This window comes from Ascaphus truei, chromosome 4, assembly GCF_040206685.1.
Source record: "Ascaphus truei isolate aAscTru1 chromosome 4, aAscTru1.hap1, whole genome shotgun sequence".
Classification (NCBI taxonomy): Eukaryota; Metazoa; Chordata; class Amphibia; order Anura; family Ascaphidae; genus Ascaphus; species Ascaphus truei.
Genome location: NC_134486.1, coordinates 323,513,966 through 323,528,159, shown reverse-complemented (window position 1 = coordinate 323,528,159; position 14,194 = coordinate 323,513,966). Strand labels below are relative to the sequence as shown.

Sequence of the window (14,194 nt, the reverse complement as noted above, 5' to 3'; positions counted from 1 at the left end):
TATGTGCTATGTGTACACTGTATATGAAGCAGTGTGTATGAGTAATTATGTGCTGTGTGTACACTGTATATGAAGCAGTGTGTATGAGTAATTATGTGCTGTGTGTACACTGTATATGAAGCAGTGTGTATGAGTAATTATGTGCTGTGTGTACACTGTATATGAAGCAGTGTGTATGTATGTGTAGGAGTGTAGCAATTAATAGTGCGCGCGCTGCTGTTGCTGTCAGGCGTCCTCTGGCTCCTCCCCCTGTTCCGGGGCTCGGAGGCTCCTCCCCCTCTGGCTGATCAGGCCCTGCTTCCCTCCTCCAGTCTCAGCAGCCGCGGCCTCCTCCAGTCTCACCAGCCCCGGCCTCCGGCCTCTCGCTATCCCCCCTTAAGGCCGGCCTGCTCTCTTCCCAGGACCTGCAGCCTTCCCCGCCGGCCTGTGCTGTGCTCCCCGCCGGCCTGTGCTGTGCTCCCCGCCGGCCTGTGCTGTGCTCCCCGCCGGCCTGTGCTGTGCTCCCCGCCGGCCTGTGCTGTGCTCCCCGCCGGCCCGTGCGCCTGTTTTGTGTCGTTCATGGAGTGAGCAGAAAGATGGCGGGCGGCGGAGAGAGCCGCTTTCTGGAAGGTGAGAGCCCGGCCTCCTCATACTGTGATTATCAGTGTTATTTGTTGTCTGTGCTGTGCAGTGTGGGCCGCAAGTGACTGGCTGCTGTGCAATGGGGACTGGCTCTGCAGGTGACTGGCTGCTGTGCAATGGGGACTGGCTCTGCAGGTGACTGGCTGCTGTGCAATGGGGACTGGCTCTGCAGGTGACTGGATGCTGTGCAATGGGGACCGGCTCTGCAGGTGACTGGCTTCTGTGCAATGGGGATCGGCTCTGCAGGTGACTGCTGTGCAGTGGGGACTGGCTCTGCAGGTGACTGCTGTGCAGTGGGGACTGGCTCTGCAGGTGACTGCTGTGCAGTGGGGACTGGCTCTGCAGGTGACTGGCTGCTGTGCAGTGGGGATCGGCTCTGCAGGTGACTGGCTGCTGTGCAATGGGGACAGGCTCTGCAGGTCGCTGGCTGCTGTGCAGTGGGGACAGGCTCTGCAGGTGGCTGGCTGCTGTGCAGTGGGGACCGGCTCTGCAGGTGACTGGCTGCTGTGCAATGGGGACAGGCTCTGCAGGTGACTGGCTGCTGTGCAATGGGGATAGGCTCTGCAGGTCGCTGGCTGCTGTGCAGTGGGGACAGGCTCTGCAGGTCGCTGGCTGCTGTGCAATGGGGACCGGCTCTGCAGGTGACTGACTGCTGTGCAGTGGAGACTGGCTCTGCAGGTGACTGACTGCTGTGCAGTGGGGACTGGCTCTGCAGGTGACTGGCTGCTGTGCAGTGGGGACCGGCTCTGCAGGTGACTGGCTGCTGTGCAATAGGGACCGGCTCTGCAGGTCGCTGGCTGCTGTGCAATGGGGACCGGCTCTGCAGGTGACTGGCTGCTGTGCAATAGGGACCGGCTCTGCAGGTCGATGGCTGCTGTGCAATGGGGACCGACTCTGCAGGTGACTGGCTGCTGTGCAATGGGGACCGGCTCTGCAGGTGACTGGCTGCTGGGCAATGGGGACTGGCTCTGCAGGTGACTGGCTGCTGTGCAGTGGGGACTGGCTCTGCAGGTGACTGGCTGATGTGCAATGGGGACAGGCTCTGCAGGTCGCTGGCTGCTGTGCAGTGGGGACAGGCTCTGCAGGTGGCTGGCTGCTGTGCAGTGGGGACCGGCTCTGCAGGTGACTGGCTGCTGTGCAATGGGGACAGGCTCTGCAGGTCGCTGGCTGCTGTGCAGTGGGGACAGGCTCTGCAGGTCGCTTGCTGCTGTGCAATGGGGACCGGCTCTGCAGGTGACTGACTGCTGTGCAGTGGGGACTGGCTCTGCAGGTGACTGACTGCTGTGCAGTGGGGACTGGCTCTGCAGGTGACTGGCTGCTGTGCAGTGGGGACCGGCTCTGCAGGTGACTGGCTGCTGTGCAGTGGGGACCGGCTCTGCAGGTGACTGGCTGCTGTGCAATGGGGACCGGCTCTGCAGGTCGCTGGCTGCTGTGCAATGGGGACCGGCTCTGCAGGTGACTGGCTGCTGTGCAATAGGGACCGGCTCTGCAGGTGACTGGCTGCTGTGCAATAGGGACCGGCTCTGCAGGTCGCTGGCTGCTGTGCAATGGGGTCTGACTCTGCAGGTGACTGGCTGCTGTGCAATGGGGACCGGCTCTGCAGGTGACTGGCTGCTGTGCAATGGGGACCGGCTCTGCAGGTGACTGGCTGCTGTGCAATGGGGACCGGCTCTGCAGGTGACTGGCTGCTGTGCAATAGGGACCGGCTCTGCAGGTGACTGCTGTGCAATGGGGACCGGCTCTGCAAGTGACTGGCTGCTGTGTAATGGGGACCGGCTCTGCAGGTGACTGGCTGCTGTGCAATGGTGACTGGCTGCTGTGCAATGGTGACTGGCTGCTGTGCAATGGGGACCGGCTCTGCAGGTGACTGGCTGCTGTGCAATGGGGGCCGCGGTGCTCTGCAGGTCGCTGGCTGCTGTGCAATGGGGGCCGCGGTGCTCTGCAGGTCGCTGGCTGCTGTGCAATGGGGATTGGCTCTGCGGGGAGACTGGATGCTCTGTGAGTCACTGGGTGTTCTATGCACACACGTACTCATGTATAGTATACATATGTATATAGTACAGCGTGAGTAAGATGGAACAAAATGCCATATCCTTATTTATTTGTAACAATGAGGTCAGGAGGAGGGGACACACAATCGTGACCTCCCTTTGCATTATTTGTTAGACCGTTATTGTGATGTTTGTCAGCAGGAAGGAGATGGGAAATGGTGCAAGAAAATGTCATTATGATGTGCTAATTTTTCCTCATTGGTCATGTCGGCAAAGTTTACATTGGTGGTTGTTATATTATCAAATGATTGCTACAAAGAATATGAATACTTTTGATAAACATCAATATGACCAGCACATTTTTAGATACACAAAAGGGAGCAGCCAGAGGAAATCAAACACCTCCCAAGTCAAAGTTTTAAAAATACTTATAGGTGTCTTATTTGGGTACAAATGGTATCACCCACATGATGCCCCTTAAACATGTCACTAGACTTGGTTCACTTTGGTCCTGGGAGGGATTGCCTCTCTCCGGCACCTTTTTTATGGCCAATTAATTTGAATGGGTTTTAAGGTGACTTACTTTGGGGCTTATTGTATAACTGTCGAAGCGGACAATGTTAGCGGTTTATAGATGAAATGACCCATTGAAGTTGATGAGGCATTTCGTCCAGAAACAGCATGGTCGGCTGCTTCGGTGGCTATAGAATAAGTACTTTGGAGCAAATATCACCCATTGTGTCTCTGGCAAAGACGTGTGCTGTATGTCCACCTTTTACGTTATGAATCACAGCATCGAGTACAGTGCTGTAACAAGTAAGTCCTCCTTTTTCATGTTGTACTCTTGTGCCCTGCTGATCAGGTCTGAAATGCATTGCTACCCTGTGTCACAGGTAGTATGACATTTATTAGTAGAAATCCTATGAATGGTAACAGAGTTGTAGGCAATAGAGATTGGTGAACCAGTCTGAATTTCCATCACAATTTTTTTTCTTTTTAATCCGTTCCACATTCAGAACTCCTAGGCGATAGGGCACAAAAAAAAAATCCAGGCAGATGCTATGGAAACCACCAATGGATCCGTTCTGCATGGATTTTGTCTGAAATCCAGATTCCGAGAGAGACTGACACACCTCTTTTAATAGTCTCGAGGGGGGTGTGTATCCCATCAAACCTCCCTCCTAAATAACATAGGAAGAGACTTCTGTGTTTTAAAAAAAAAGGAGCACACCTAGGAGATATGCTAATGAGATTATATTTATCTTTTAGTATCGTTAAATGACTCGCATTCCACCCTTCCTAAAAGGATTTCCATAAGAAGTACACTAAATTGACAAGCCTACTAAGGCTACACTTATAGTGCCAGCGACAGCAACGCGACGTCGCGGCAAAACAAATGCATTGACGCAACGGATCACTGGAAGTCATCTCTATTTGATTTTCCAGCGACCGTCACCTGACCGTCACGTCGCCGGCACTATAAGCGTAGCCTAAGGCAGGGGGGCGCAAACTTTTTTCCCTGCGCCCCCCTGCCGGCTGTCCCCTCACTCCCGCGCCCCCCTCCCAACCCCAACTTTCCCGCGCTCCGGCGTAATGACGTCACGTTGCCATAGCAACGTGACGTCACATGACCTCGCAGCGTCATTTTGACGCCGCGTTGCCATGGCGACACAGGGAGGAAGCCGCCGGAGCCACGGTAAGTTAGGTTTACAGAGGCCCTGCAGCTCCCCCGGCACTTAATTTAAGTGCCTTCGGGAAGCGCGCGGGGCCTCTGTAAACCCCGCGCCCCCCGTCGGCAGTGTCGCGCCCCACAGTTTGCGCACCGCTGGCCTAAGGCACCTTGTGAGGAATGGGTTATTGTTGTCAGGCACAACAGAATTAGAACCCACCGCTTTTGTGATTTCGGCAGTAGCTCTAGCAATATGAGTATTTGAGACCAAGGCTACATTTCTAAAGCTACCAATGACGGAGATTCAGATCAGAACCAGCTCTTATATCATCCTAGCCCCTGTTACTAGTTTTAAATAGCTGGACATATGGTTTGACTCCCATTTAAAATTTGGGTTGCACATTGATACCCTGACATCCAAAACATATGCCAAACTAGGTGTACTTTTATAGAAACAAATCCTATCTAAGCCCGCTCGTCAGAAAGCGCATCGCACAGCAGATGATAATGCCAATTATAGATTATGGGGACATAATATATGGTACAGCACACCAAACTCACCTTGGCAAACTAGACACCCACTACAATTCAATATGCCGCTTTGTCCTCCAATGTAACTACAACACACATCACTTTGAAATGCTCCAAAAATTAGATTGGTCATCACTTGAGTCTAGGCACAAAGTTCATCTTTCCTGTCTTGCCTTCAAATACTTTCTGGGCAAGCTACTCGCCTATCTGAACAAGCTCCTCGCCCCTAGCACACGCAGTAATTATCATCTGAGATCTGACTCCAAACGATCGTTCACAGTCCCAAGGTTCAACAAAATATCTGGTTGCTCGTCCTCCTCCTCTTAACGTGCACCTCACATCTAGAACAATCTGCCTGAGATTCTCAAGGCCACCACCAGTCTAAGTTCTTTCAGAACTAAAGCTGTCTCACATTTTAATCTGGTCTGTAACTGTGTCATATGCCTAAAAGATAAAATATGTTAAACTGTTCATGCAATGTCTTTATACATAATGTGTAACCATGTTCACTAAATGTAACCATGTATTTGTCATAATAACTCTATGCCCAGGACATACTTGAAAACGAGAGGTAACTCTCAATGTATTACTTCCTGGTAACACATCTTATAAATAAATAATGACAAATGGCATCACTGTCAAACATACTTTTGAGCCTCTCAGTGCTCACACTCGTAGTCCCTTCCCCCTAGCTTTCCTTTAGAAGCCGACCACTAGCACTTCCTGGTTGCCGTTGCTGTTGCCATTGCCAGTTCAATGTTCCTAGCGCACAAAAAGAAGCACTCCTGGGAGAGATGCTAATAGCTGGGTTACATACAGGTGGGATCAGTAAAGCTCAAAAGTATAGTGTGACAGTGGTGCTACTTATCTGATTGTATAGTACACACTGCTAGAGATGCTACCCAGAATAACAAAGGTTGTGTGTTCTAATCCTGTTGGGCTTGACACCAGCACCTCACAACCAAGCTGCCTTAGACTTGTCAACTCAATGTAGTTCTTAGTGAAAACTTTGTAGGAAGTGTGGGATGTGAGTAATTTAAATATACTTTGCATGTAGAGACATCTTCATCTACAACTTGAGAGAGATACACGCACGCTAGTACAATAGGACACGTATACATGGTGGATGGATTTGTGATAATCGGGAGAAAAAAACAATCTGCCCTTTTGAGACTGGGGAAGGAACTGGCCAATTTGCGGCGAAAGAAAATTCTGGTGAAAAATGTTGCCCATCTCTAGAAGGCAATAGTATCAGGTCTTCCAGCAATGGTTAATATACATTTTATAAAGAAAATATGGGGCACTGCTTCAAAATAGGAAAGGGATTTTTATGAAGCATGAAATTGTACCGTGAACCAGCACTTTCTTTTCCTCTCATATCCTACTGAGGGTTCAAAATCAGTGGCGTAGCTGGAAATGCGCGGGCCCTCGGGCAAAATTTTGCCGGCTGCTCCTGCGCAATCAGCGACAAATATGGTCGCCCTAGAGAGCAGGCATCCCAAGAGTGCGGGCTGCCCGGGCTATAGCTACACCACTGTTCAAAATGTAATGGTGCTTTTGAAAACTAGTCCATGGTGCAACAGGTCTTATTTTTTTAACTGATATTTTACCTTCATAAATCATGTTTTGAAATAATGTCCTGCGAAGGTAAAAGGAAATGGTGATTTGCCCCAAATAAATGTGTGTAAGTGTACCAGGCAGCGTTTTGATCCCAGACCGCCTGAGTGATGAGTACACCTCCTTTCCGCTTGCGTTGCTCACTGTTGTATACAGTATACAGTTGGCATGGTTGCCCTGTTTAGCATATCGCTGTCCCTAATCGAAGCATAAATCTGTTTTAGTGCATTTACATCGCTGTCTGTGTCATTTCGTTCCCCATCTCCCACTGCAACTTCTTACATGGTGGCAATTGCATTTTTAGACGGCGATATAAATGGTATTGGACATTAGTTCTAGTTCAAGTGTGAAAGGGGCGCTTAACGTCAGACTTTCTGCTTCTACTTGCCTTTACTTTTATCACCTGTGTTAGTTTCTCAAAATGGCTACAGCCCCTAATTACGAGGCATTATTGCAGAAACTATGGATGTTTCAATAACTAAGCCTTTCTTCGAGTTAGTTCGTCTTGGGCTACGCTTCTAGTGCCAGCGACGCGACGGTGACGTCAGGCTGCGGTTGCTGGAACAATCAAATTGAGACGATTTCCAGCGATCGCGACCAAGCCGTTGCTCCGTTGCGTTTAACTTACTATAAAAATACTGTCAAAATGCAGTATTCTTCTGAACTTCATTCGTCTTGTCTTTTTCTCCAGTATAAAGAGGCGTAATAAATTAAAATATTTTAATAAAGATATTGGCCTAATTGTTTTCTTGGAGTGCACATCGCATGCTTTTTTGTTTCATAGACGTTCCTAAGGCCGCGCTTATAGTGCGTGCGACGGCGACGCGACGGATCACGTAACCCGTCGCCAGTAGCGAAGTTATACTTTAACTTTTAGCTACGTCGCTGGCGAAGGAGTGATTGATTGGTTCAGAGGCTGTCACGTGGCGACAGCTTCTGAAAAATCAATTTTAACCCGCCACAAATTTTCCAAGAAACGACGTCACTCCGTCGCGCTTACTATAAGCGCTGGCGACTGAGTCAATGCATTTGTTTTCGGGCGACGTCGCCGGCACTGTAAGCGTAGCCTAAGGCCGCACTTATAGTGACGCGACGTCGCCCGAAAACAAATGCATTGACGCCGCGTGCGCTTATAGTAAGCGCGACAATGCGACGGAGCGACGTTGCCGTCGCAAAAACTGGTAGTCGGCAATATTTGATTTTTCAAGGGCTGTCGCCTCGTGACAGCCTCTGAACCAATCCAATGCCAGGAAACCCGCAACGCCGGCGCGCAGTGAAATACAACTTTCGCCTGTGACGACGGGGTCGTCACCCGCGTGACGCCGTCGCCGGCACTATAAGCGCGGCCTAAGGCTTGTTGCAAGTGTTTGTTCACACACTAATTAAACTTGATGTGTTTGCTGTTCTCTGTTTCCATTTTATCTGCATTTGGTTCCATAAAGCATTACACAACATGTACAAGTGTTACAGTAGCTAAAGATAGCCAGTGAAAACCTCCTTCCTCAGATTATCAATGTCTTAGTATGCCTTTTAATTATATAGGTCCTGGTTAATAAAAAAAATTCCCCGCTGTGAAAGAAGCTCTTCGTGCTATTAAAAGTTTGTGGTTTTTTTTCTTTTCTTTTTGCCTCTTTGTTGGGACATCTTGACTTCTGTGATCCTGCTCATTCCTTGAAGATTCATTACTCTTTAAATAGAAACATTGCATCTTAGACATTGATGGGGGATAAGTACAGTTTTTCCTGTTTTACGCTGACATTTTCATATAGAGACTCGGATCTTATTATTAGAAGCGTTCATTGGTAATGTCAATGCTTTTTCAAGTGGGTGCGCCCAGCTCATCCTAGTGTTAGATTTTCTTGTAACCTTTGGCGAGTCACTTTATAATCACTGTGCCACAGTCACCCAACTTAGATCGAAAACACTTTGCGGCAGGGACTTATTACTCCTGCAAACTTCTATGTAAAGTGCTACGTACACTGTCAGTGTTACTTACGTAAGAGAAAATGCTGTTGTTTTTCTATAACCTGGCAACATATTTCGTAGAACAATCCAGGGGAGTGTGAACATAATAAAATTACAAAATTAACATAAATTTATTTTCTAGTCTGAATTTACTATGAAGAATAGAAACAGAAAAACCTGCTAAATGGTAATTGATAACCCTAATGCCCTTGTTAGCAATCACTTTTTATCCAATAATTGGCGGAATGTTTTCTCCCAAACAAGTACAGCTGCTATAAAGGGATGAGATGCACATTTAAAAATGTAGTCGGGGGGGGGGGGGGGGGGGGAGGGGGTGGTGTATGGGGGGCTAAAAAATAATATTTATAAATAATATTTATATAACATTTATAATGTTTACTATAAGAGCTGTGTGAAAATTACATGACGCCGTACTTCTAATGCTAAACTGGTATTCTGGGTTGGTCCCCTCAATTGCATTACTCATTTATCATTCATATTGTAGCACATCATTTGTATCGTATCACTGGCATTGGGAACCTCCATCTTGATGATGCTCTTAGTGGTCCTTGCTTTTCTCTCTGTGTATGTATTGGGCCTCCATGCTATATAGCTCCATCCTTTGAACTGCTGCCTGCTTGCACAGCATGGTGTTATTGTAGAAGAGCCAAAATGGGAGGTTTGCATGCCCAAGTGCTGGTGCTAATGCCACAGGTCTTGTAGAGGGCAGGACATATCACTGTGGCAAAGTCCCTGTGTGCTGCTTTAACAAGTCAATGATGTCAGGATCTGTAGCAAACATGAACCTTTGATGTTGTGAGCACATGCCCTGTTTCCCCACTCTTGTGTATATTACACATCCAATATGTGTGATTTCACAGCGTAGGGTCTTATGTCCCAGATTAAGGCAGGAAACATAGTATTTCTCTATTTGGTTTATTTACAAGGATAAATAATACACAAACAGGGCCACCGCCCCTTTTAAGAGAACAAATCATAAAACAAACGCCTATTCCTCTTAGGAGACGAACTGCACATGCAGCTTCAGCCCTTACTAACTGGATGGACAGCTAAGCTGATTACTACCCCAAAACAGGTACTATTGTAGCTCAACATACAGTCTCTGCACGCAGCAATACTGTGTTTCTCTTATCTGTTATTCCAATTTTAAGGACTGGACATCCCTGCTTCAGCACGGTCTCGCATCCCTTCTTCCTGGGATTAGCAACCCAGGCAGTCCGAGCAGGCTTGGTGACTAGCGTCTAGCGAGCCTAGGGTACTGTGCCAGCTCCCACAGCTGAGGAGAACTCTTCTCTTTCCCCTTCTCTGGGAACAGCAGTCTCTCTCATTATGTATAGTCACTTCCTGACTTTTAAAACTCCATGAGCAATCAGCAGTTCAGCCTGCTCAATTAGTTTGCAGCTGCTTCTGGCTTCTCTAGGGAAATGAACTCTCTGTATGCTGGAAAGTCCCATAGCTGCCCTATTCCAGCATCTAGAGAGAGTGATATTCTCTCTGTCTCTCTCCTTTCCAGTATGCAATGAGTTAACCCCACTGATAATTCAGTCCACAGGTGATCATAATTAAGTAAGCTCACCTGCTTTTAAAAGAGGAAATGCCTCTGCAGAAGCAGTCTCTCTCAGACACAGAGAGGACAGAGGAGAGCTGGTAGGCAGACACAGGCTGCTCATATTTATTCTGTCCCGAGGGGAATAAAGCTTCCAGATAAGGAGCCAAGTGGTGTTACTGAATATTGTTGGTCTAGTTTAGCCAGCCAGCCAGCCAGGTAGATAGACTGAACTTTTGTTTAGTTAGTTTCCCTAACGGGGATAGGCTTTTGGTTTGTTTTTGTTTTATGTTTTGTTTGTCTTAAAGGGACAGAGCACCCATTGTTTTGTTATATTTTTGGACAATTAAAACCACCAGCATATTATTTCACCGGAAGAATTGTGTTGCCTCCTCACTACCCACGGTCATCCTGCCACCAGACAGACAGAAATACATTCATAGAGGCATGCATGCATACATACTGTGATGCCCACACCATGTTGCAGTCTCCTTTGTCCCAATTTAATGCCGGAAACACTGTATAAAGCTTAACTTCAGGGTTTTATTTACAGGGATTAAATCATATAACAGGCCCACCGTCCCTTTGAGTCAAAATAAATCATAAAATAAAATACCTATTCCCGTTAAGGAAAATAACTCACTTTTCTTCAGCCCTTTCTAAAGACCGCTGGCCAACTATACTGGTTCCCAGCTAAAACATGCCCTGGCATATGCAACAATGTATACAGGCCCTGTCTCTCTGCTCTCTGTCTCTCAGCATGTCTCTCTAGCAGCAATCGGTCACAATGGCATCACAATGTGTTTACCCTAAACACTTCCTTATTCACTGAGTCCATCCTGATTGAATTAATCAGCAGCTGCAACAACCATTCCAGGGAGGATTAACTCTGTGTGAGCTGAAAAGCACACTTACTGCACTATTCCAGCACCTAGAGATACCTGATGGTATCACAATACATACAGAGACAGACATACAGAGACATACAGTGGTGTGAAAAAGAAAGTACACCCTCTTTGTATTCTATGGTTTTACATATCAGGACATAATAACAATCATCTATTCCTTAGCCGGTCTTAAAATTAGGTAAATACAATCTCAGATGAACAGCACATTACATATTACACTGTCATGATTTATTTCACAAAAATAAAGCCAAAATTGAGAAGCCATGTGTGAAAAACTAAGTACACCTTATGATTCAATAGTTTGTAGAACCACCATTAGCAGCAATAACTTGAAGTAATCGTTTTCTGTATGACTTTATCAGTCTCTCATTGTTGTGGAGGAATTTTGGCCCACTCTTCATTACAACGTTGCTTCAGTTCATTGAGGTTTGTTGGCATTTGTTTATGCACAGCTCTCTTAAGGTCCTGCCACAGCATTTCAATCGCATTGAGGTCTGGACTTTGACTGGGCCTTGCAACACCTTAATTCTTTTCTTTTTCAGCCATTCTATTGTAGATTTGCTGGTGTGCTTGGGATCATTGCCCTGTTGCATGACCCAATTTCGGCCAAGCTTTAGCTGTCGGCAGATGGCCTCACATTTGACTCTAGAATACTTTGTTATACAGAGGAGTTCATGGTCGACTCAATGACTGCAAGGTTCCCAGGTCCTGTGGCTGCAAAACAAGCCCAAATCATCACCCATCCACCACCATGCTTGACAGTTGGTATGAGGTGTTTATGCTGATATGCTGTGTTTGGTTTTCGTCAAACGTGACGCTGTGCATTATGGCCAAACATCTCCACTTTGGTCTCGTCTGTCCAAAGGACATTGTTCCAGAAGTCTTGTGGTTTGTTCAGATGCAACTTTGCAAACCTAAGCCATGCTGCCATGTTCTTTTTAGAGAGAAGAGGCTTTCTCCTGGCAACCCTTCCAAACAAACCATACTTGTTCAGTCTTTTTCTAATTGTACTGTCATGAACTTTAACATTTAACATGCTAACTGAGGCCTGTAGAGTCTGAGATGTAACTCTTGGGTATTTTGCATCTCAGACTCTACAGGCCTCAGTTAGCATGTTAAATGTTAAAGTTCATTATGGAAATAATTGGACACTGACACAATTTTCATAATTTTGGCTCTGTACGCCACCACAACGGCTGCTTCTGTCTTCTGTCACATCATCAATAAACACTAGTGACCCAGTGCCATTGTAAGCCATGCATGCCCATGCCATCACACTGCCTCCACCGTGTTTTACAGATGATGTGGTATGCTTCGGATCATGAGCCGTTCCATGCCTTCTCCATACTTTTTTCCTTCCCATCATTCTGGTACAGGTTGATTTTAGTTTCATCTGTCCAAAGAATGCTGTTCCAGAACTGGGCTGGCTTTTTTAGATATTGTTTGGCAAAGTCTAATCTGGCCTTTATATTCTTGAGGTTTATGAAAGGTTTGCACCTTGTGGTGAACCCTCTGTATTTGCTCTGGTGAAGTCTTCTCTTTATGATATGCCTACCTCCTGGAGAGTGTTCTTCACTTGGCTGGATGTTGTCAAGGGGTTTTTCTTTACTATGGAAAGGATCCTACGATCATCCACCACTGTTGTCTTCCGTGGACGTCCAGGCCTTTTTGTGTTGCAGAGCTCACCAATGCGTTCTTTTTTTTTTTATTTATTTTTTTTCTCTCAGAATGTACGAAACTGTTGATTTGGCCACTCCTAATGTTCCTGCTATCACTCTGATGGATTTTCTTTTTTATTGCAGCCTAAGGATGCCCTGTTTCACTTGCATTGAGAGCTCCTTTGACCGCATGTTGTGGGTTCACAGCAACAGCTTCCAAATGCGAATGTCACACGTGGAATCAACTCCAGACCTTTTACCTGCTTAATTGATGTTGAAATAACAAAGGAATAGCCCACACCTGTCCATGAAACAGCTTTCGGGTCAATTGTCCAATTACTCTTGGTCCCTTGAAAAAGAGGGGGCTACATATTAAAGAGATGTAATTCCTAAACCCTTCCTCCAATTTGGATGTGAATACCCTCAAATTAAAGCTGATAGACTGAACTTTAAGCCCATATTCATTATTTAACTGTAACTTGAATTTATTTTGGGTACACAGCCGAAATTACAAAACTTGTATCAGTGTCCAATTATTTCCGGACCTAACTGTATACACATACACACTAGGTAAAAAGCTGCTCACTGCACCCCCCCACCAAAAAAAAAGTCCCATCCCCCGAGTCTTGCCTGCGGCGTGGTGCGGCAATCTCTTCTCCACTGCAAGTTGTACTGTTTCTCCTGATGCTCCAGCTAATATGGCCACGCAGCATTGCCATGGCAAAGGGACGCTGTGGCATAACGTGCCAGTGCGTGTTGTCACGTAGCGTCTCGTTGCCATGGCAACGTGCCATTTTAACAGGAACTGCAGGGGAAACAGTACAACTCGCAGGGGAGAAGATGGAGAATTCCGGTACACACCGCCTCAGGTAAGAACTCAACAGCTGCCAAAATGCACTCTCCCCATATATATGTCTATATCTCTAGGTGGATTTAAAGGCCTGGAAGAACATGCAGTACCTTAACTGGTATTTTATCTTGTGAACAGGGTGTCCCTGGAGCTGAAAATTGGCACAGTTCAGCTCTGGGGGCCCTGACTGTTCCTATGCCGTTTAAAATACAAAAAAAGATCTGGTAGGGGAGGCCGCTCCTTTAAAATACGTGTATGGAACTTTCCAATCATTTTTGTTGGAGACCCATACGTTGATAACATTTTGAATTTGAGTTTGCAATATTTTTTTTTGTTTCCCTTAGTAAAATCCACCATTTCCTTTATTTATTTATTTTTGTTACTTTTTTGTGGGCCACCTTTGTGGGTTCTCTGAAAACTTTCTTGAACTCTGTGCTGATCATTGTTGGCTCTGAATGAAAACAGTATGTTTTGTGGTATTTGTTGTAAACTTTGGAGTCGGGCTTTTAGGCATAAGCTTATTTATGGCACCAATTATACCATTGTAAAATAAAAAAAATTGCACTTGGAAAAAAAGCTTTCTACAGCTGTGATTATTGTGAGACTGAGCAAGCATTACTAATGAGCCTTATAAGAAAATAAATGAATCGTTGTGTGTTGTGATACACTTGTCGTCAAGGGTAGCACCACTACTCTACATAGTACTTCTCATCTTAGCTACGCCTCCAGAAACCTGCTTATGGTTCCGAGGTTCAATAAAGAATCCGGTTCCTCTTCCTTTTCTTACCAAACACTTCCGGAACAATTTACCGAAGTA

The 14,194-nt window shown here is 46.5% G+C and overlaps 1 protein-coding gene across 3 annotated transcripts in view; it reads left to right on the top strand.

Moving 5' to 3' along the window:
* The first annotated feature begins 270 nt into the window (after positions 1 to 270).
* The window catches only part of SENP6 (SUMO specific peptidase 6), a 96,519-nt gene continuing 82,595 nt past the window's right edge, over positions 271 to 14,194 (top strand). For 2 of the 3 annotated variants that reach the window (XM_075597992.1, XM_075597991.1), the window contains exon 1: positions 271 to 609. In XM_075597992.1, the coding sequence (XP_075454107.1) occupies positions 576 to 609 (34 nt within the window). In that variant the 5' untranslated portion in view covers positions 271 to 575. The remainder of the gene's footprint in view (positions 610 to 14,194) is intronic. The other variant, XM_075597993.1, reaches the window with a different exon arrangement.